This window comes from Marmota flaviventris, chromosome 1, assembly GCF_047511675.1.
Source record: "Marmota flaviventris isolate mMarFla1 chromosome 1, mMarFla1.hap1, whole genome shotgun sequence".
Lineage (NCBI taxonomy): Eukaryota > Metazoa > Chordata > Mammalia > Rodentia > Sciuridae > Marmota > Marmota flaviventris.
In genome coordinates this window covers 124,351,690-124,373,893 of record NC_092498.1, presented here as the reverse complement: position 1 = coordinate 124,373,893, position 22,204 = coordinate 124,351,690, and the positions used below count along the sequence as shown (strand labels likewise).

General features: G+C 62.5%; 1 protein-coding gene across 1 annotated transcript; it reads left to right on the top strand.

Moving 5' to 3' along the window:
• Nucleotides 1-1,588: 1,588 nt before the first annotated feature.
• On the top strand, nt 1,589-21,400 carry Mmp17 (matrix metallopeptidase 17). The gene is made up of 10 exons (XM_027952020.2): nt 1,589-1,732; nt 10,125-10,257; nt 10,503-10,632; nt 11,245-11,528; nt 12,077-12,253; nt 14,096-14,195; nt 16,499-16,581; nt 16,673-16,825; nt 20,266-20,523; nt 21,108-21,400. The coding sequence occupies exons 1-10, from the start codon at nt 1,589-1,591 to the stop codon at nt 21,398-21,400; spliced, it is 1,755 nt and encodes a 584-aa protein (XP_027807821.2).
• The last annotated feature ends 804 nt before the right edge of the window (nt 21,401-22,204 follow it).

Genomic DNA, 22,204 nt, shown 5'->3' with positions numbered 1-22,204 from the left:
CCTCTCACCAGCACAAAGCCAACAGCCCCTCCATGCAGCCTTCAGCCTGTACTCAAAACCTCAAAAGCAGTGGGAGTCCCCTTACTCTGGTCACCTGCCATAGAACACCCACTGGCCCCTTGATCAGCCTTGCCTGCCACACACACTCTCCCACACCCCGACTTCTGATTTCCTTCAGAAAATCCCTTTCAGCCAGCACACTCCTGTAACCCCCACAGCTCTGGAGGCTCAGGCAGGAGGATCTCAAGTTCAAAGCCAGCCTCAGCAACTTAGTGAGGCCCTAAGCAACTTAGCAAGACCCTGTCTCAAAATAAAAAGGGCTGGGAAATGTGGTTCAGTGGTCAAGCACCCTGGCCAGGTTCAATCTCTAGTACAAAAAAAAGTCCCTTTCAGCCCAGGCAGCTCCCCTCCTACTACCCGATGCCACAGCCTGGTTCAGGGATAGAGAGTCGGACCATGTCATCCAGAAAGACAGCCTTGATACTAGCTTTAGAGGACCCCTCTCTACCTGCTCTTGCAAGCTGGGAAATGTTTGCTGCAGCTGCCCTTGCGGCCTGAGAGTCCAGGTTCTGGTCCTGCTGCTGTACAGCTCCATCCACTCTTGCTGATGGTGGCCACTCTGGACATCCAATTGAATGAGCCATAAACCCTCTCCTCCACTAGGGCCAGGTTTGGGTTGAATCTCTGTGCTGGGACCTACCTAGTCCTTCCATCAGCACCAGCGATCTGGCCAGGTCCAGTGGCTCAGGAGGCTGAGCAGGAGACTCACAAGTTCCAGGCCAGCCTGGGCAACTTAGGGAGACCCAGTGTCGCCACCAAAAAGAGGCTGAAGAAGGCTCCCAGCCTTCCACTCTCAAACCCTCCCACCGGCTCTCCGGAGGCCAGCACTCTGGGACCCCTCCCCATGCTCTCCGGACTCCCCACGCTCCCTAGGGAACCCCCTCCCAGCTCTCCCCGCCCTGCGTTCTCCGCCCCCACGCTCCCTCTGACTCCCCTCCGGCTCCGCGGCCCGCGGGCTCCCCCACGCGCCCGTTCAGCTGCGACGGCCGCCAGTCCCGAGCGAATGCGACAGGGCCCCAGGCGCTGAGGCGGGCGGAGAGGTCTGCTTCACAAAGGTGGTCAGGACCCCGGGGCTCCGCCGTCCCACCAGCGCGCCGAGGCCTGAGGACGTCTTGGGACCCTCGGGGAGCGCCTGCCTTGCGCGACCCATATACAAAGCCCGTGCGACTCGTAGGCAGGAGGGTGGGTCACGGGCCCTTTAAGGCGGCGGGCGGGGGCGGGGGTGTCCTTAGCCACATTAGCATGTCCCCGCCCCTGGAGGAGGGCGGGCGCGCAGCTAGTCCCGCGGAACTGGGTGCCAAGCGGGTGCGGCCGGGAAGGGCGCCGGCCCTTTAAGGCGGCGGGCGGGGCGAGCGGTCATTAGCGTACATTAGCATGCCCCGCCCCTCGAGGCGGGCGGCGAGCGGTAGTCCGGCTGAGCTGCGCGCGGGGCGCGGGGCGCGGAGCCGAGCGGAGCGGATCGCAGGGCGCGGGCTGCGGGCGGGCGCGGGGACCCTCGCCTCCGCGCCGCCGCAGCCCCGAGAGCGGGATGGGGCGCCGAGCCGCTCGGGGGCCGGGCCCACCGCTCGTGGGACTCCGGCTGTTACCGCTGCTGCTGCTGCTGCTCGCGCTGGCGGCCGGCGGGGGCTGCGCCGCGCCCGCACCTCGCGCAGAGGACCTCAGCCTGGGGGTGGTGAGTGCATGGCCCGGGGCGAGAAGAGCGCCGCGCGTGAGCAAGGGTTCATGCGGGCGGCTGCGCGGGTGAGGGGGAAGCCCACCTGTGAGTCTCGGGTGAGGGGACCCGGGGCGCTGGGACCCACGTCCCAGGCAGGGAAACTGAGGCCGGGAGCACAGGCTGAGTGAGGCCAATGCTTCCAAGTCTGGGAGGGAGCCGGGTCCCTTCCCCAGTCTTGCGCTCCATGCGCACGCAGCTCTAAGGAGCCTGGGGAGCTGGGGGGAGTCGCCTAGCCGGAGCCCAGGTCCCCGGCTTGGAGCAGTCCCAAAGCGGGGGAGCCCGGAGGGTGGGGACCGCCATCGCAGCTGCCTTGAGCATTGCGCCCCGCGTGCTTCCTGGCGGGAGCAGTGAAGGGCAGGGGCGCGCATCCCTGAGCCGAGGGAGGGCCGAGGCCGTGCCTATGGGCGCTGGGAAAGCCTGTGGTCCCGGAGTTTGCCCGTGAGGGTTCGGGGAAGCCAGGGACCGGTCCCCAGCCCCCGCTGAGCGCGAATGTTGGCCCCGTCCCTCTTCCCTTTCTCTGTGAGGGCGACGATCCTTGCCCTGCCTTCCCTTTGGTCCTGTCCTGAGCCCAGTGGGGATTCCCTACCTTTCCAGGCCCGCCGCAGCCTCATCGCCTTCCCGGCCCTCCAGCCCCTCCAAGACGCTTTCCCAGGCTTGGCTAGGGAGCCCTGCTGGGAGCCCGCCCGGCCTCTTCACATATCCCTCTGCTGCCTGCCTGCCCCATCTGAGTCTCCTGCAGACCCTGAGGGTTTAGATCAGACTTCAAGGATCTTGCCACGCAGGTTGGGGTAGCCAGGCGAAGATGCAGCCACTTCCTTTAGCTGAGTTATTATGAGGCCCCCACCTGTGCTACCCCGAGTCCAGGGAGATTCAGGGACCCAGGCCAGGGTGGCCTTCCGCCCAACACAAGTGGCCGGCCCACGCAGGCAATCTCCTAATGGGGTCCTGGCAGGCGGATCTCAGCATCACTGGCCTTCCCAGCTCCCAAGCCTCTGGTTCAGGAAAGTGGCCTGGTGGATTTCAGGCAGGAACATTCCAGTGAACATATAACCCCTTGGTTGGCAGGACTTGCTCCAGGGCCATCCCTGAAGTCATCTGGGAGGGCACTGGCCACCTTCCCTGCTGCCCACTTTTGGATGCCCAAAGGGCCCCTGGGGCAGGCTCCTTCCCACCCACCTGGCTTCTGAATTCAGGGCCCCCTCACATCAGGTCCCTTTGTCTCTGGGGGTCTCCCGGCTCCCTCGCTGCAGTGCATACCCAGGGGCAACAGTGTCCCAGCTCCCAAGGTGCCACAAAAGCAGCTGCCAGGAGGGCCTACAGAGTTAGGGTCAGCACCGTGGGGGATGGGGCTGGTCCAGCCCAGTTAGTTGATCAGACCTGGTGCAGTTGGGAAGTTTTGTGCCGTCCCTGGCCACAGAGACTGAGCCAGGCTCACGCTCCTGGCTGGCACCAGGAGCCAGCCTGGGCTTCCTGGTTCTTCAGCACCCCAGTTGTCACTTGCCCACCCCCACTCCCACCCAGCAGGCCACTGAGCAGGGGAAGTAACCCCAGCCTGGCCAGAGGCAGTGGGGCCCTGGCATCCCACTGGTAAAGAACAAAGACAAAGTGGCAGATGCCACAGGCAGCCCCCAGTCCTGGCCCCCACCGGGGGCAGGCCTGGCTCTCTGGCGTGGGCAGACTCGCCCCTTCTGCTCCCATCGTGGTGAGGCGGCGCCCTCTGGTGGCCCCCAGCAGGGATGACGCTAGAGAGCTTCCGGCCCCAGGGGCAGAAAACTGCAAGGGCTGGGCCCTCCAGATCTCCCTGGGGGCACCCACTGGGGGTTTGGGTCTCAGCGCCAGTGAGGAGAAGGGCCGCTTTGTGCGCGTGACCCAGCCTCTGCCAGACAGCACTGAGCCCAGCAGTTGGGAGAGGCTGCCCAGCCCAGCCCAGGGTCTCTGCACAAAGCTGGATTGAGGCCTCGGCTGTGAGGGTAGCGGAGGGTGGCCGTTCAGGCTGTACTGGAGCAGGGCAGAGGAGCCGCTGGGGCTCCTGGGACTGTCCCCACTGCAGTGCCCATGGGCCTGGGTTTGTCCCCCTGATTCCTGAGTCTGATGCCCACAGCAAAAAGTGTAAGCCCTGCAAAGGTTCTGGGGGTGCCATCATTTCCCTAGGATCAGGAGGTGGGCATATGCTCCTGAGTCTCCAGTCCCCTGCTGTTCTTGCTTGCAGTCCATCTTGGAGGAGAAGGTCCTGTAGGATGACTGGGTCTCCCCTTGGGTTTCATTGCATGGATGTCACCTCCTTAACCAGGCCTGGGGGGGACATGCCAGCTGTGAGTTCCATGCCACCACTAGCAGCCACTGTGTGCTTCCAGAGGTCCTGGACCTATCTGCTGGGGCAGGCCCAGGAGTTGGTGCGTGGTGACTGGTTTGGCCAAAGTCCTTCCGAGTTTCTCCTCTGATTTCTGCTCCCAGAAACATCTGGTGCTGTCACCTGGCACACACTGAGGGGGTTCTGGTCACCTCCCGGAGGGCTGACAAGATGGTACTGGGACGGCAGCAAGCGGGAGGCAGGACACCAGAGCACACATCAGCCTACGTGTCCCCTTCCTGGGCACTGGCACCCTCAGGCCTGGACACAACCAGCCACAAATGCCCTCAGCACCAGCACCCAAGCAAGCCTGTAGCTGCTCTGTGCCCTCAGCTCTGTGTCCCCGCCTGGCTCAGGGCCCGGGATGTCCCCTGCACCCACCTGAGCCCTGAGAACGTCAGCTGTCACCCTGGTCCTGCACTCAGAGGTGAGAAGGTGCTTCGGTGGGGCCGCGGGCAACTCAGGGCTGGGCACTCACCTGGCATGCACAAGGCCCTGGGTTTGATCTTTGGCACCAAAACAAAACAGTACCACTGAGAAGGAGGGCATCGCTGTATCCCTTGCTTTGTGGTCCCCTCTCGATGGCCGTCAGGACCCAGGCTGCTGCTCACATGCTCTGTGACCTAAGCGCCAAGCCTCAACCTCTCTTCTGTACAGTGGGAACAGGCTGCTGCATGTCCTCCGGGTGGCACCTTCCTGAGGGCTGGGGCATGGCAGGGTACCCTCCAGGGCAGCACCTTCCTTGGGGCATGGCAGGGTGCCCTCCATGGTGGCACCTTCCTGAGGGCAGGGGCATGGCGGGGTGCCCTCCAGGGTGGCGCCTTCCTGAGGGCAGGGGCATGGCGGGGTGCCCTCCAGGACAGCTCCTTCCTTGGGGCATGGCAGAGTGACCTCCACGTGGCACCTTCCTGAGGGTTGAGGCATGGCGGGGTGCCCTCCAGGGTGGTGCCTTCCTGAGGGCTGGGGCATGGCGGGGTGCCCTCCAGGGCGGCTCCTTCCTTGAGGCATGGCAGGGTGCCCTCCAGGGTGGCGCCTTCCTGAGGGCTGGGGCATGGCCAGGTGCCCTCCAGAATGGCGCCTTCCTGAGGGCTGGGGCATGGCGCGGTGCCCTCCAGGGCGGCTCCTTCCTTGGGGCATGGCGGGGTGCCCTCCAGGGCAGCTCCTTCCTAAAGGTCCTGAGGACGCTTTGAATGCCTCTGGTTTTCATGCTGTTGACTGTGACATTGATGACATGGAGCCCTGGCTGTGGGTGCAGGCTTGGTACTGGGCACACAGGGTGCTGTGTGTGTTCACTGGGGGCCTCTGGGCACCTTCCTGTCGCAGCAGGCCTGGGGGGCAGGGCCTCGCACTGACTGCAGGCTGGCTCCCCACCTGGCCTCCTGCTCCCCACCTCTCTCCTGGGTGCCTGTCCCCGCTCTTCTCTCTCCCTGGGTGTCCTGGGCTGGATCCTGCTCTGGCTCTTTGCTCTTGCTGTTCCCACTGCCACAAGCACTCCTGGGCTCATCACCTGGCTAGCTTTTCAAATGTCACCCAGGACTGTTCCTGAGACCTGCTTAATTGGTCCCTCACAGCACGAAAGCTGCAGCACAGGCACCTGTGTGGTGAGCCCGGCTTCCAGTCCCAGCCCTGCCTCTACTGGCTGTGTGACTGTGGACCAGTGTCCTGACCACTCTGTGCCTTAAGTTCCTCATCTGTTAAATGGGGAAACAGCAACGATGCCGATTTTATAAGACTGGTTCACAGCTATCTCCCAGCACCCTCTGGGTGCCAAGTGCATGGCAGAATGGGACAGCCCGGTCCTCCCAGTGCATCTGAGTACTGTGGTGGGCCTTGGCCAGTTTCCAGTGGCCAGTGCAGGATGGCGGCTGATTGTCGGAGCCCTTAGGTGATCACTGCTCATGATGTGAAACCCCCTGAGGCCATTTGTGTGCTGTTGGCCATTCATTTTCCCCTGACTGCGGGGAAATAGTGGTCTGCCCTACTGTCCCCAGCACCCGCCCTCAAGACAGATGGGCAGACACTCAGAGGAATTTGCAAGCGCCCCCCCCCCCCGGAGATGCTGGGGCAAGGGCTCACCCCAACTTCAGGCCAGCTGCAGAGTCACCCCCAGAGGCAGCTGAGGCCTGGCCTGTGCCTTTCTTTACCCTGTGGCTGAGCTGTGCTGAGTGGCGCTGGCAGGTTACCCACCCTCTCTGGGCCTTCGCTTTCTTGCCTGTGAGTGGAGGTCATGCTGACCATGCCTCCACAGGGGCTTGACGCAGCAAGGGTGGAGAGGGCGTGAGAACAGGTGCTGGCCGCAGAGTACTGCGGCTACTGCTGTCAGGCGGGCCAGCTGTGGGGCATTGTGGCAGGGGCTGCAGGGGTCCACTCAGCCAAGGTCTTGCGAAGGACCTCTGAGCCTCAATTTCCTCATCTGTGAGATGGCCTTATGGACCTGCTGCCCCCAGGCTGGTGGAATGAGTCAGCCATGGCCGGAAGCCGTGGGCAGTCAGCCCAGGCCAGCTGAGCCAGGGGCGCATGTAGGTCAGTGCCTGCAGCCCAGGCACAGGGTGGCCCCTGACGACACTGGGGCTTCGCCGTGGGGGGGCCGGGGCTGTGGCTGGTGCCTGGACGCAGTGAGTCAGTGCGGCGGGAGGGGCGCGCTCCCTGTTACCCGCGGGACTCACGGACCCGGCTTTCGCGCCAAGCACCCGCCTCCTTAGGGCCGCGGAAGACGCGGTTTCAGGGAGACCCAGTGTCAGGCGGCGATAATCGCCACCGCGGCGGCAGCGGCCAGGGCGCGGCGGGCTCGGTCCCCGCCGTCGGCCTCAGCGGGCCTGCAGCAACGGCCCGCGGCCTCCGCCCAGGAGCCCTGGCCAGGTGGGGAGGCCGGCCGGCCGGCGGCCCCTCCCCGTGGCCTTCTGGAAGGTTCACCCCGCCGCGCAGCGCCCGCTGCTGCAGCCTCCGTTGCCCTGGAGACAGCGGCCGTCTCCGTGGCGACAGTGGAGCGAGGACCGCAGCGAGCAGGAGGCAGGCGGCGCGCGGCCGGCTCCGCGGGTCCCGGAGCTGCTTGGGTTCCAGTGGGTCCCCGTGAAAGGCCAATGGGCACAGCGGGGGGGGGGGGGTCGCCCTCGGGACCACCCTGGGCCTCGGCTCTGCCAGCCACGGAGGGGCAGAGGGGCTGGTGCATCCTGGTGGGGCGCAGCGGGGCACCTCTTCTGCAGTCTCTACCCCCAGCAGGGACGGCCAGCTCTGGGTGGCTCTTCCCAGGCTGCTCAGCCCTCTCTGCTGCCTGCTGCCTGGGACCCACTAGCCTCGTCCCACACTGCAAATGAGCTCAGTCCCCAGCCAAAATAAAATGTACACAGCCCTGGGCACTTGGGTACCTGCCCCTTCTGGAGATTGGGAGGAGCTCGAAGGCTGTGCCAGCCATGCCTGCCCCAAGGGCACCAGACCCCAGGCGTGGTCCCAGTCTGCACTGCCCCAGCTCCTCTCCCAGGTCCAGGCAGGCAAGGTCTGGGACAGTGGGCCCTCCTCCTGGGACCTCGCCCCTGGTAGGTGGGGGAGATGTCTACTAAGAGGGCTGGGGTGTCCCCGCCTGGCATCAGGTAGGTCGGGGAGCCTGCGGAGGCCTTCCAGGAGGTGAAGAGCTGGTGCAGCCAAAGCTGAGCTCCTGGCAGAGGCTTCACAACTGTGGTTTCTGGCATTAGAGAAGAAAACTGCAGGGGCTGGGATTGTGGCTCAGCGGTAGAGCGCTCGCCTAGCACGGGCAGGACCCGGGTTCGATCCTCAGCACCACATAAAAATAAAGGCATTGTGTTGTGTCCATCTACACCTAAAAAAATAAATATTTAAAAAATAAAGAAAAAAAACTGTAGGACCAAATTTACAAATGGCCGGTGTGATGGAGCGTGCCTACCATCCCAGCGACCTGGGAGGCTGAGGCAGGAGGATAGACACTCAAAGCCAGCCTCCATAACTAAAATGAAAAGGGCTGGGGTGCGGCACGGTGGCACAGCGCTTGCCCGGTGTGCTCACAGCCCCGGGTGCATTCCCTGCAAAACCAGAAACAAACCCTTTGGAAAAACCGCCATGCACGTGCTCCCCGGGAATGCTGTTGGGTGTTCCAGGGCCCGGGCAGTGACAAACTGTGGGACACTCGGAACATCCTGTTGATGGAACTCGAGTTGGGAGGTAGCAGGTTGGAACCAGGGCCCCACTGCACTGCTCACCTCAGTGGTCATCAGGTTCCTCCCAAGGCCCCACCATGAAAGTCCACTTGGAGAATCTGCCCAGTGGCCTTGGAGGGGTCTCCAGGAACCTCCAGTTGTGTGCACTCTTGGGGACCTCCTATCAAGGCTGAGAGGGGAATCTGGGTTGGGAAAGGGATAAAGGAATGGAGGCAAGATCCCAGCAAGGACCCAGTTGTCACCTGGAGGGGGAATCTAGCTGGTCTGCAGATGTATGCAAATGATATGCAAATCGTGGAGACTGCCCTCCTGGTTAGTAACTTGTCCCTTTTGAGGTCCTGGAATCTGGGAATTCAGAATCCCATTCCTGCACACGGCTGGCTTCCTGCAGCGCCTTCCTTCCAGCACCAGCCCACAGGACAGGTGGCAGGGGCTGACATGTGGCACAAGTGAAACGAGAGGATTTTTAAAATATCCATCACAAAGACCCACCCAGACCTAGCTAGGTGCAGTGGGGCGCACCTGCCGTCCCAGCCACTTTGGAACTTGAGGTTTGGAGGGTGGCAGGGGTTTTGTTGTTTTTCATACCAGGGACTGAACCCAGGGGTGCTGAGCCACATCCCCAGCCCTTTTAGTTCTTTATTTTGAGATAGGATCTACACTAAGTTGCTGAGGCTGGCTTTGAACCTGTGATCCTCCTGCCTCAGCCTCCTGAGCCTCTGGGATTCCAGGCATGTGCCACCGCTTCCATCCTGAGGACAAGTTTGAGGCCAACCAGGGCAACTTAGTGAGACTGTGCCTCAAAATGAATAAAAAAGGCTGAGATGTGGCTCAGTGGAGGGGTCGCCTGGCGTGTGTGAGGCGCCAGGTGGGAGCCCCAGTATGCAAAAAGGAAAAGAGGAGGGTCTGCTGGTTGGCCCTGGCATGTTACCTGGTTCACACCCTTCTTGAAGCAGGTCCAGGGTTGGAGTGGACACAGGGAGTCCCTGAAACCCAACCTTTGGGTGCTCCAGGGCGGGTAAGCTGTGACTGGGGACAGAGCAGTGCTCATGGGACCATCACTGCCTTTTGCACAGTGGTACAGCGCCACCTGGTGGCTCAAGGAGCCACAGCTGTGGATGGGGCTGCAGATGAGGCCCACCCCAGGACCCAGGGCCCCCTTGGTGGCAGCTCGACCTGCCTTCCTGCTTGGCTCAAGGGTCGGGTGACCCTTCTGCCCACCACTCGCTGTTTCCAACATCCCAGATCCTCCATACAGAGCACCTGGGCAGTGCTGGTGTGAGCCCCTCCCACCTCCCCACTGACCCGTCCTCAACCACCCTGCCAAGTCGGCACTGTACTGGTTTCACTGCTGAGAAAGCAGCCCAGAGGGTCTGACCACCCCCCCCCCAGGCTGCACAGCAGAATGTCCAGTGGGCAGCCTGGGCCCTAGGCCCTCGGTGCCATTCTTCTGTGAGGTCATCTCTTGCCTTTCTTGACAGGGGCTTCAAGCCTTTGGTCCTAGACCACCCCTAATAGGTAGCCTGGGGCCTGCATCTGGTGCTGGCCACACTGAAGAAACTTTTAACTTCACTTGTGTCCCCTGGACATTTTGCTGCCTCAGGAGTGAGGTGGTGCAGGGCTGCTGTGAGCAATTGCACAGGTTGGGCACTGCACAAGCCCGCCCTGGCTAAGAGGCGTCAGGTTTTTTAGCTGCCTATAGAGTAACTGGACGGAGGGCGTCAGGCCGGGGTGGTGTTGCTCGGAGGCCTGCTCCCTGCGTCGTACTGGTCCAGGCAGCTCTGCGTGGAGCCGCACTGTGGCCACCCCTCACTCTGCCCTCTGTCCCTAGGAGTGGCTGAGCAGGTTTGGCTACCTGCCCCCAGCGGACCCCGCGACAGGGCGGCTGCAGACGCAGGAGGAGTTGTCCAAGGCCATCGCCACCATGCAGCAGTTTGGCGGCCTGAAGGCCACTGGCATCCTGGGTCAGTTCTATGGACGGCAGGAGACACTGTGGTCCCTGTTGGGCCGTGCCGGCCCGGCCGCTCCCCTCCTGGGCCCTGCCCCTTGGTGGGCCTCATCTGACAGGCCTTCCCCAGGACCAGGGGAAACAGGCCTGGGCCTGAGGCCCGTGGCCAGAGGCCAGGCTGCAGCTTTTGGGGGCTCCTGGGAACCTCGGGCTGGGGGGCAGGTGGGCCAGGCCTGCTGCTGACCAGCACCCCCCCTGCAGATGAGGCCACTCTGGCCCTGATGAAGACCCCGCGCTGTTCCCTCCCTGACCTGCCCCCTCTGTCCTGGGCTCGAAGGAAGCGCCAGGCTCCGGCTCCAACCAAGTGGAACAAAAGGAACCTGTCATGGAGGTGGGTGACCAGGCCAGGAGAAGGACACTGGGCCTGACGGGGTGTCACCTGCCACGGTGCCTGCCATGCCAAATGCCACCAACCAGGGACTGAGACACCTGGGATTGATTTCCTGTGTTCTGGAAGCCAGAAGCCGGTCCTGCCCGGAGGGGATGTCCCAGGTGTCCCTCACCCACCTCTGCTCCCCTCTGCATGTGGCCTCCTCTCTCGGGGTCTCTGCCTCCTGCCTCCTATGGGGAGGCCCCTAGATTGGGGATTGTCTCACGCAGTCCCTTCCTTGTGCTCTCAGGTCTGGGAGGAGGGGCTTCGTGGGCTGCCCTTCTGCTGGCCCCTGAGGTCAGCACTGGCTCAGGTGGCCCTGGCTGACGGGCCCTGTGAAGCTCCAGCAGGGCAGGCTGCAGACCCTTGCTCCTCAGCCCCCTGGACCCTCCCTCCCGTGTCCAGCTGGGGTGACTCCTGGGACCTCTGAGGAGGGACAGAGGCGGAAGGTAGTGGTACACCCTTGTAGGCCCCACAGCCCCAACGGGGAAGGATGCCCATCCAGCCTGGGGCACGGCCTGTGCTCCCCGGCCTGGACCTGCTCTTCCCTCCTACCCCCCCACCCCCCCACAGGGTCCGGACCTTCCCGCGGGACTCAGCCCTGGGCCCCGACACGGTGCGGGCGCTCATGTACTACGCTCTCAAAGTCTGGAGTGACATCGCCCCGCTGAACTTCCACGAGGTGGCCGGCAGCACCGCAGACATCCAGATAGACTTCTCCAGGGCCGACCACCAGGATGAATACCCCTTCGACGGCCCCGGCGGCACAGTGGCCCACGCCTTCTTTCCCGGAGACCACCATTCTGCAGGGGACACCCATTTTGACGATGAGGAGGCTTGGACCTTCCGCTCCTCTGGTGGGTGCTGAGTCCCTGGGACCCCTAGGCCCGGGCAGCCCCCACAGACTCCCTGAGGTGACGCAGAGCCACCCAGCCCCGAGACCAAGTGGCAGGCGGGCCACGTGCCCCCAGCCAAACTGGCGTAAAGGTGCCTGTGAATGGCCGGGCAGTCCCGGCTCCAGCCACCCCTGGGTGTCCATGAGCAGCCAGGCCGGCCTTGCCCGGGCCTCTCCTAGTGAGGAGGGCCTGGCCCATCGTTTGGGGCCAGGCCTGTAGCTCCAGGGTCTGAGGACCCACTTGACACCCGGGCCTTTGTGCTCGGGGACTCGGCTGGTCCTCAAAGCCTGAATGAGCCCCACGTGGCCCAGAGAGGTTGCTGCCTGCTGTGAGCATGCAGGGGACCCCCAGGGAGAAGCCGAGATCCCACAGAGCTGCAGAGGGAGCGGGCAGTCCTAGCAGAGTCCCCTGAAGGGATGCAGCCCCAGCACCACCAGGGCAGCAGGCCCCCACATGTGGCCCCGGACTGCAGGGGAGAGGGGGTTGCTCATGCAGCTCCCATCCCCCAGATGCCCACGGGATGGACCTGTTTGCAGTGGCCGTCCATGAGTTTGGCCATGCCATCGGGCTGAGCCACGTCTCCACCCCCAGCTCCATCATGCAACCATACTACCAGGGCCCCGTGGGCGACCCGCTGCGCTACAGGCTGCCCTACGATGACAGGGTGCGCGTCTGGCAGCTGTATGGTGAGTGTCCCCGAGGCCGGACACAGGCCCCCTGGATGTCCTGAGCTTGGCTCAGCTGTCCTCAGACTGCCTCGTGCCAGACACACTGGCTGCCCTGCGTGAGTGGCAGGAAGGGAGGAGGGGACCAGCTGGCCTCAGCCTCTCTCAGAGCCCACCCTGGGTCCCTAGGAGCATAGGGAAAGCCACATCTGTCCCCAGTTCTCAGGATCCTGGCAGCAGCAATGGGGCAAGTGCAGGCCTGTGCAGAGCAAGGGGCCCTGCAAGTCTCCATGGTCCTGAGAGGGGACAACTGTCCACACAGGGGAAAACCAAGGCACATGGAGGCAGTCAGCTTACCCAGGGTGGACCCACAGGAGCCAGGGCCAGGCAGCTTACCCAGGGTGGACCCACAGGAGCCGGGGCCAGGCAGCTTACCCAGGGTGGACCCACAGGAGCCGGGGCCAGGCAGCTTACCCAGGGTGGACCACAGGAGCCAAGACCAGACAGGTTGCCCAGGGTGGACCTCAGGAGCCAGGGCCAGGCAGCTTGCCCAGGGTGGACCTCAGGAGTGCACGGGCCAAGCTGAGCTCCGCCCCAGGGCCCCTCCCTCCTGAAAACCATCAGAAATAAGGCTAAAGAGCCCTGTCCCCCATCCTGGGAACCTGAGCCCCAGAGAGGAGGTGATGAGACCCCTGTGTCCTGGTCCCGGCCACTCCCCAGTCCAGGGCCCAGGCCTCACTCTGTGCTGTCCCTACCACTCTCCACCAATGTCCGTGGGGCTAGAGGAAACCCACGGCCTCACCCATGAGGGGCAAGTGCCTCACCCATCCGTCCCCAGATGGGGTGTCGCTTTCACTGCAGTAAAACGCACATCCCGCAAAATTCACCCTTTGAAGTGTCCATGTCTAGCCAGGTGCAGTGCCCCCCGCCCTCCCCCCCCCCCCCCCCCCCGTAATCTCAGCAGTTTAAGATGCTGAGGCAGGAGGATCACCAGTTCAGGGCCAGCCTCAGCAACTCAGTGCGGCCCTGCCTCAAAATAAAAAACTTAAATGGGCTGGGATGTGGCTCAGTGGTCCAGAGCTTGGGTCACTCCAGAGAGACCAGGGCCTGCGAGCCTCTCCTCCTCCCCAGCCCCGGCAGCCAGGGCTCTTTCTGTCCCTACGGTTGGCCTGCTGGGGCCACCAGCTTGGCTAGGCAGGCCGTCCAGGGCCTTCGGCCACTGGTGTCTTTCAGGGTGCACAGCGTCCTCAGGTCCCACCACGTCTAGCGTGTCAGAGCATGTCCCTCTTCACACTGAGCTCCTGCGTCCATGTACCTGTGGTGACGGGCACTTGGGCTGCTTGCCCCCCTCCCAGGGCAGCTCTGATGGCGTTGTGAGCGTGGTGTCCAGCTGCTCTTGGACACGTGCTTCCCATCCTTCTGGTTTTTGCAGCCGTGGAAACTGAACCCAGGACTTGTTTCTGGGCACCAGTGCCCCCCACTGAGCCGTGGCCTGTGGTTGGCCAGTGTCCCCACCAAGCCGTGGCCCAGTCCTTTGTATTTTATTTTGAGACAGGGTCTTGCTGAGGTGCCCGCTGGCCTGGAATTGCCGTCCTCTGGAGGGGCCAGGATTGTGCATGTGGCTGCCGCCTGGCACCACTTCAGTTCTTGCAGGTGGACAGGGAGGGTCAGGTGGGCCAGCGCTGGGCAGGCTCTGAAGGCGGCCTAAGCGCTTCGTGGTCCCTCAGGGCCGTTCCTGCAGTGGGAGGGGTGCTGGGGGCCTGTCAGCCCAGAGGCCTGGCTCCATCCTGGGGTCTCCCGAGGGCCTGCAGGGACGTGAGGAGTAAGTTCCTGGGCTGGATGCTGTCCTCCTTGTTCCCACAGGTGTGCGGGAGTCTGTGTCCCCCACAGCACAACTAGACACCCCAGAGCCCGAGGAGCCACCCCTACTGCCAGAGCCCCCCGACAACCGTTCCAGCACCCCGTAAGCCATGGCCCTGTCACCATGCGGTGGCCTGCCTGTCCTCATCCAGTGTGCCCAGAGCCCTGCGATGCGCACGGCTGTGTGGGCCCACTGGCCGGCACCTCGCCTCCCTCCTCCGCACTCTCCATTTTTCCTGCTTCCTCCTTCCTTCCTTCCTTGTGCTGGGACTGACCCTCAGGTGCTGCACTCTGAGCTGCACCCCAGTCCTTTTCCTCTGTGGTTTTAAGGCAAGGTGTCACCAAGGTGCCCAGGTGGACCTGAGACTTGCCATCCTCCTGCCTCAGCCTCTCGTCGCTGGGTTTCCGGGTTGCCCAACCGCACTGGCGGAAGGGGCGGTCAAGGCGGAGGGTGCGTGGTCTGCAGGCCTGGGGGCTTCTGCAGCTGAGCACGAGGGCCCATCCACTGCCCTTGGCCACACTGCACGGTGGTGGGGGGAGCCAGGGCCTCTGCTCCAGGCTGGCCCAGCCGCTGCCTCTCTGGGAGCTGGCCCCTGTCGTGGAGGGCCATGCACTCTGGCTGCTCAGTTACTCAGTGGCCCCTGATTGTGGGCCGTAACCAGGGACAGCCATGGCACTTTCTGTGGCCGTGTTCTGGAGGTGGGATTGGGGTCCGGCCTCTTGGTGGGACACGGTTCCCCTCCGGCCCACAGCGCAAGGAGCACCCACAGCCCCAGTGTGCTCAGAGGTGGCCCCTGCCACCCTGGGACGCAAGGGAGCAGGCAAGCACGAGTCTCCCCTGAGGCGCTGCCCAGAGTCCATGGTGATGAGGGCTCCTTGAGAGCACCTGCTCCCGTTCTTCCTTTTACAAATATATTCTGGCACCAGGGAACGGATCCAGGGCACTCAACCACCCAGCTCCACCCAGCCCTTTTATAGGTGGACACAATATCCTTATTTTACATGTATGTGGTGCCCGCAGTCTGTCTGGGCACAAATAACCGAGCCGCCAAAAAGCCTTGTAGATTCAAACAGCAACTCTTTATTCCCGAACTCTCACCGGCACTCTACACACACTTCCCGGAAACACACTCCCTCCACTGGGCTCCAATTCTCTCAGAACCTCAAGGGGAACTCCCAAGTAGCAGGTGCCTGAGGCAGCAGGATCCAGGCAGCAGGATCCGCCCTAATCCCAGCAGGATCTGCCCTATTCCCAGCAGGATCCGCCCTAATCCCGGAGCGCCCTAATCCCTGAGCAGGGTCACCTTTCAACCATTCCCTCTGGCAAAAATGCCAGGCATCATTCTGACTAAACTGTGGCTCTCAACAGTAGCGCTTGCCTGGCATGCGTGCAGCCTGGGTTCAGTCCTCAGCACCACATACAAAGATGTTGCGTCTGCCGAAAACTAAAAAAAATAAATAAATATTAAAATTCAAAAAAAAATTTTTTTTTGGTACCAGGGATTGAACCCAGGGGTGCTTAACCATTGAGCCACATCCCCAACCCTTTTTAAAAAAGTTCTTCTTAATAGGTTTTTTTTTTTTTTTTTTTTTAGTTGTCAACAGATCTCCATTTTATTTACTTATTTACTTGTAGTGCTGAGAATTGAACCCAGGGCGTCACACATGCTAGGCAAGCGCTCTGCCACTGAGCCATGTCCCCAGCCGTTTTTATATTTTGAGACAGGGTCTCACCAAGTTTCTTAGGGTCTTGCTAGGTTGCTTAGGCTGGCCTTAATTTGAGATCCTCCTGCCTCAGCCTCCAGAGGGGCTGGGATTAGGCGTGCACCACCACGCCTGGCCCATGCCTCGTCTTTGAGGAGCCAATTCACAGTCCCGCCAACAGTGTAAAAGTACTCCTTTCCCTCCACATCCTCGCCAGCATTTATTGCTATTTGTATTTTTTTTAGAGGAAAAGTTTATTTGGGGGCTCATGGTGTCAGAGGTCTCAGTCCATAGAAGGCTGCTCCGTTTCTGGGGGCTCACGGTGAGGCAGGATGTCATGCGAAAGTGTGGGCTTCGGGAAGCCGTGTTCCTGGGGACTGCCGTTGTGACTGGTGTGAGATGTAGTCTCAGTGTTGTCTTGTGCGTTTCCCTGGTTGCAACTGGTGTTGGACATTTTTCATATATCTGTTGGCCTTTTGTGCTTCTCTGGAGAAGCATCTGGTCCCTCTGTCCGTTTAATGAGGGGGACATTTGTTTTTTTATGGGTGAGTTTTTACATATTGTGGCTATGAATACCCTGTCAAGAGAGCAGTTGGCAAGCTCGCCCCTCTGTGGGCTCCCCATGGGTCCCCTGTTGCAGGAAGCCAGGATCCGGGGGTGCGTGGCCTGGCACCTCCTGCCCACCTGGCCCTCTTCCCGCAGGCCCAGGAAGGACGTGCCCCACAGGTGCAGCGCCCATTTTGACGCAGTGGCACAGATCCGTGGCGAAGCCTTCTTCTTCAAAGGTGCCCCCAGGGCCCAGGGGTGGGAGGTGGCGGGATTCAGCCCACGGGGTCCCCAGACTCGCCACCTGCAGCCACCCCCTTGTCCCCTCAGGCAAGTACTTCTGGAGGCTGAACCGGGACCGGCACCTGGTGTCCCTGCAGCCGGCGCAGATGCACCGCTTCTGGCGGGGCCTGCCGCTGCACCTGGACAGCGTGGACGCCGTGTATGAGCGCACGAGTGACCATAAGATTGTCTTCTTCAAAGGTGGGTGGGCCTCCCCAGCTCTGTGGCCTTGCTGACGGAGGCTGCAGCGGTACCCACAGCACAGACGCACCTGCCGGGAGGCTGCTCCGTGGTCTGCTCCACAGTCCAGAGCACAGAGCCCCTCGTGCCTTGTGCACTAGGTGGATACATATTGAGCACCTGCTGTATACCCAGCCTGTGGTAGTTCCTATAGGTACACAGGGAGCAACATGACAACCCAGGCCTCGTGCTAGAAAGCTCTCGCAAGTACTAAGAATGTCAGCTGAAGGAGGGCTCAGTGTGGGGAGGACTCAGGTTGGCACAGAGCACCTCGAGCAAGGAAAGCCACTTCAGGAGATGCCATTTGAGCCCGGCACAGTGGCACCTGCCTGTAACCCCAGCCACTCTGGAGGATCACAAGTTCGAGGTCAGCCTCGGCAACTTAGATCCTGTCTCAAAATAAAAAGGACTGGGAATATAACTCAATAGTAGAAATGCCCCTGGGTCCACTCCTCAGAACCAAAAACAACCCCAGAGTTCCAGAAACAGAGTTCAGGTCAGGGACAGTCAGTGCCAAGGCCCTGAGGCAGCAGCCGTCCTGCTGAGCACAAAGAATGCCTAGTTTGGGAAAGGCCTGGAGGCCTCATCACTGGGATAGTACCCACCCTCGGGAGCAGGTCTCCTGGGCCCACCCCCTGGAGGGGACCAGCAGGAACTCGCCCCTCCCCACCGTGGCCCGTGGCCCGGAGTCTGACCTCAGTGAGGACAGGGCGCCCTGGGCTCCAGGAGCACTGTCCAGGCCTCTCAACCCCATATAGCGCTGGCCGCGTGGGCTGCGCCTCCCATCGGTGCCGCCTCTGGTCTCTGATGAGGAGGCCCAAAGCAGCAGGATCCTCTTTTAGCCACGATTCCTGCAGAACCCCGGCCAGCAGGGCCACGTGCTGAGGGCCCAGGACTCGAGCCCCAGGGAGGGTCAGCCCAGCACTGGCCGCCTGCTCCTCCTGGAGGTGCAGAGAGCCTGGCTGCGGCTGCCTCTTGTAGCTGCTGCCTCCCTCCCATGCGTCTCTCACATAGCCCTTGTAGTCCCGGGCACCTGCACTGGCAAGCCCTGGGGACCCTCGGGTGAGTGATGCTTCAGGAGAGGCAGGTGGGACCCTTGGGTGGTGGAGGCCGGAGGCTGCCCCTGGGACCCTGCTCCGCGGCAGAGAGCAGCATGTGCAGTGGCTCCTGTAGTGTCTGTTGCTTGGCCGTGTCCCCGTGTCCCCGGGAGGACGGTGCACCGTGAGCAGCACCGCTGCTCCTGCTCTGCACATGGCCCACGTGGGCCCATCAAGACCCACAGAACCTCCTCCTTTTTCAAAATTTTATGTTGGGGGGAAAAAATCAGACTTGTAGAAAAACTGCAGAACTATCACATGGGCCAGGCACCCTGGTGCTCGCCTGTGATCCCTGCAGCTCAGGAGGCTGGGGCAGGAGGATCCAAGTTCAAGGCCAGCTTCAGCAAAGTAGCAGGACCCTGAGCAACTTAGGGAGAACTGTGACTAAATAAGATACAAAGAGGTATGGGTTTGGTCCCCAGGACAAGTGGCCCGTTCCCAGTACAAAACACAAAACAAACCAGAACAAAGAGTAGCAGGGTCTTCTGGACAGGGAGACGCAGACTGCAGCACGGCGCTCCTAGAGTCCCACAGAGCCCCAGCAGCCACCAGTGACCAGATGCCGCCATCCAGGGTACAAGCTCGCCTGCCACCTGCCCACAGGACCGCCAGGGTCCCTGTGTGCTCGGCTGCCTCCCTGGTCTCTGACCGGAACGTCCCCTGGGCCTGTGGTGCTGCTCCCATCAGGAGCTCCAGGCCTCGGGGTCTGTGCCTCCCAGGGTCGGGTCCTGGGCTCCCACTGGCCGAGCATCACCGAGGGCTGGTGTCTGACCCGTCCCTCCCAGGGATGCTCCCTGGGGTCATCTGCAGAGGCTGCCCACAAGTTTCTCTGCTGCTATGTGTTTTGGGTGAGACGAGAGGCCCAGGTCCATGGGCTTTGCACCCATGTCCCCGATGGAGCCTGCCAGTTCCTGTGCTGCCTGCTTTCAGCTGACCTGTGTCCTCCCCCAGGGAGCCGGACAGAGCTCCATAGCGGCTCTCGTACCCTTGACCCTTCCCTGCTACAGCATCACAGCTGTCCCTATCTGGAACACTTGTGCGTGAGTGAGTGTGTGTGCGTGTCTGTGGTGTGTGTCTGTGGTATGTGCATGTGTGTGGCACCGAGGACTCACCCAGGCTTCCCCATGCCAGGCAGGTGCCTCACTACTGAGCCACACCCAGCCCCTGGTGGTTCCTTTCAGTGATGGCAGGAAGGAGGCCCGTGACAGACTGATGTTCAGCTGTTTCCAGCGAGTGACTTGGTGCTGCTGGGCATTGGCCTTCCACCCACAGAGCTCGCCATCTGCCCAGACTGAACACCAGCTGGCCCCTGGCTCCCGTTCCCTCTGTCCCTGGGGGTCTGGCTGCTCCAGAGCCTCCCTGAGTGCCTGCACGCACAACGCACTCCAAGTCCATCCTTGTTGGGGCCCGTGGCAGGACTCCCCTCCTTTTTGCTACTGGGGTTGCACCCAGGTGCTCCACCCTGAGCATCCGCAACCCTGTCTGTCCTTTGCGACACGGTCTTGCTAAGGTGCCCAGGCTGGCCTCAACTTGCCATCCTCCTGCCTCAGCCTCCTAAGCTGCTGGGATCATGGAGGGCGACACATGCCGGGCAGAATTTCCCCCACCTCAAGGCTGAATATGGTCCATCCTGAGGACCCACTGCAGTCTGCCTGTGCGCACTGTGGGTGGAGCTGGGGCTGCTGTGCACAGGGCTGCTGCGCCCCGGCCTGCAGGCCTCTCTGGGGATCCTGCTCAGTTCTTGGTCTCTGGCGGGGCGAGGGCCTCTGCCTGGCTCTGCTGGTCACTCTCTGAGGCGCCAGGCTGTGGCCCCACCATGTTTGTTCCCACCAGCTGACCAGTGTGCCACCTTGCATCCTGGCCACCCTCCCTCATGTCCTCCCATGTGACTCAGACCCTCTGTCCAGCAAGGGGCTTTGAAGCGTCTTGCTTACTGCGTAAATCCACACGCAGGCCTTGGACCGAGCACCTTGCTTGATTTCTCCATGAAGACGTTCCTAGCCCCCTGCCCAGAACTTGGGTAGGACACGAAACAGCATCCCCAGGCAGTGGCCAACTCACCCTATGTTCTGTTTCTGGTCCTAAATGGCCACCAGAGCAGAGCCTGCATCCACAGGCTGCTGGTTACATGACCGACCCAGGCCTGGCACATAGTAGGTGCTCAATAAATACCCACGAGGACTCCTGGGCACTGTGATGCGGGTGACCACTCTGCAGCCACGTCACCCCACCCCTGGGTGAGGGCGGCAAACATGGGAGCAGGCCAGCTGGAGCCCCTGCCCACGTTCTTTCTCTCGCCCCCAGGAGACAGATACTGGGTGTTTAAGGACAATAACGTAGAGGAAGGATACCCACGGCCCATCTCGGACTTCAGCCTCCCGCCGGGCGGTGTGGATGCCGCCTTCTCCTGGCCTCACAATGACAGGACTTATTTCTTTAAGGACCAGCTCTACTGGCGCTATGATGACCACACTCGGCGCATGGACCCTGGCTACCCTGCCCAGGGCCCCCTGTGGAGGGGTGTCCCCAGCACGCTGGATGACGCCATGCGCTGGTCTGATGGTGAGCATGCTCAGGGGGGAGGCTGTGCAGCCTCAGTTTCCTCACCAGCAAAATGGGGGTTCCCTGAGCCAGGGCTTGCCTGTCAGCTGAGTCCTGACTCCAGAAGTCCACACCCCTGGCTCCCCCACCTCTCAGCCCATCCTCCACCCTGCCCACTCCCTCCACCAACACCAGCCTCTTCCTGCTTCTCAAACCCAAACACACTGGACCCCGGGCCTTTGCACCTGTGGGGACTTCTGGATCACCTTCCTAGGCACCACACAGCCTGGCCAGTGCTCAACATCTTCCAGGACTCCTGTGCCCCCAGTTTGTATCTGCCCCTGGCAGCATAGAAGCACCCCAGCTGGCCAGCCGCACAGGACAGGCAGTGTCCCTCCCTCTGAGTTGTGCCCTGACACCTAGCACAGCCTGCACAGGGCAGGGTCCTAGATAAAAGCCCAGTCAGGGAAAGGAACTCTAGAGGTGGCCCACCCACCGCCCCTGCCTCCCGTGGCTCCTCCTCCGTGGCCGGGCCCTCCCTCTCCTGTGGACCTGCTGGTGTGGTCCTCCCGCCCCGGGGCTTAGCCTGGCCCTGCTCTCCGCAGGTGCCTCCTACTTCTTCCGCGGCCAGGAGTACTGGAAAGTGCAGGAAGGCGAGCTGGAGGCGGCGCCCGGGTACCCGCAGTCCACGGCGCGGGACTGGCTGGTGTGCGGGGAGCCGGCGGCCGGCGAGGCGGAGGCAGAGGCGGCCCGAGCGCAGCCGGGGCCGCAGGGCCGCGCGCAGGACGGCCTCGCCGTGTGCTCCTGCTCCTCCGCCGCGCCCGCGCCGTCCGCCTCGCCGCCGCCGCAGCTGCTGCTGCTGTGCGCGCTGGGTGCCGCCCGGGCCGGGGCGCGGTGAGCCGCGGGGCCGGGGACCCGCGGACGCCTTCCCGCCTGAGCGGCCGCCTCCTCACAAGGGCGCAAACGCGACCTCGCCCTGCCACGTGGCGCAGCGGAGACCCTGCGCTTGGTGGGGAAGGGGCTAATAGATGGCCCTCCTGGCGTCCGTTGCCACCTTCCCTTGCCTCCTGCGAGTCCCCAGGGGCCATTGTGCCCTTTTCCCTGGGAAAGTAGAGGCCCAGCGGAAAAACTCGGAGTGCACAGCACGCTCTGGACATTCATAGATACTTGTCACCCACTCATCCATCTAATCCAGTGCCACCTGCTGGGAGCTGGAGCCACCTAAAGAGGGGGGCTCATGTCTACATCCAGTGGCCACTCAGGACCTGTCTGCCAAGCGCACAACTGCCCCATTCTAGGCCAGTGTCCAGGCCTTGCTCCACCCAGCCCTCTTATCCCAGGCTCCCAGTCTACAGAGCCCTGTCCCTCCTGCCCAGATGGAAATCAGGACCCTTGTCTCCATTGCCTCCCACCAGCTCCCCTCCCTGCCAGAGAGCATCATCTTCTCTCTGGACATGCCCATCCACTCCCTGGGCTGCAGAGGGGCTTTCTCACCTCTGGACCAAAGGTGGGGTTCACGCAGGAAGAGGAGAGTGGCCAGGGGTGAGCAGGGAAGTGCCACCTCTGGGACAATGTCTTCTCCAGCAGCAGCACTGGGAGGTGTGGAACCTGCCCTGGACCTGGAGAAGCAGGAGCCCTGCAGGAGGACCTCCCCCTCTGCCTGCAGGCCTCCAAGGGGATCAGGAAGGAGGCCCCTGAATGG

Bases quoted from the DNA above. Each gene is read 5' to 3' on its own strand.
- Mmp17 (XM_027952020.2), top strand. From the start codon at position 1,589: ATGGGGCGCCGAGCCGCTCGGGGGCCGGGCCCACCGCTCGTGGGACTC. The intron at 10,633-11,244 runs GTGGGTGACCAG...ACCCCCCCACAG, and splicing joins AAAAGGAACCTGTCATGGAG to GGTCCGGACCTTCCCGCGGG. The intron at 14,196-16,498 runs GTAAGCCATGGC...CTCTTCCCGCAG, and splicing joins GACAACCGTTCCAGCACCCC to GCCCAGGAAGGACGTGCCCC.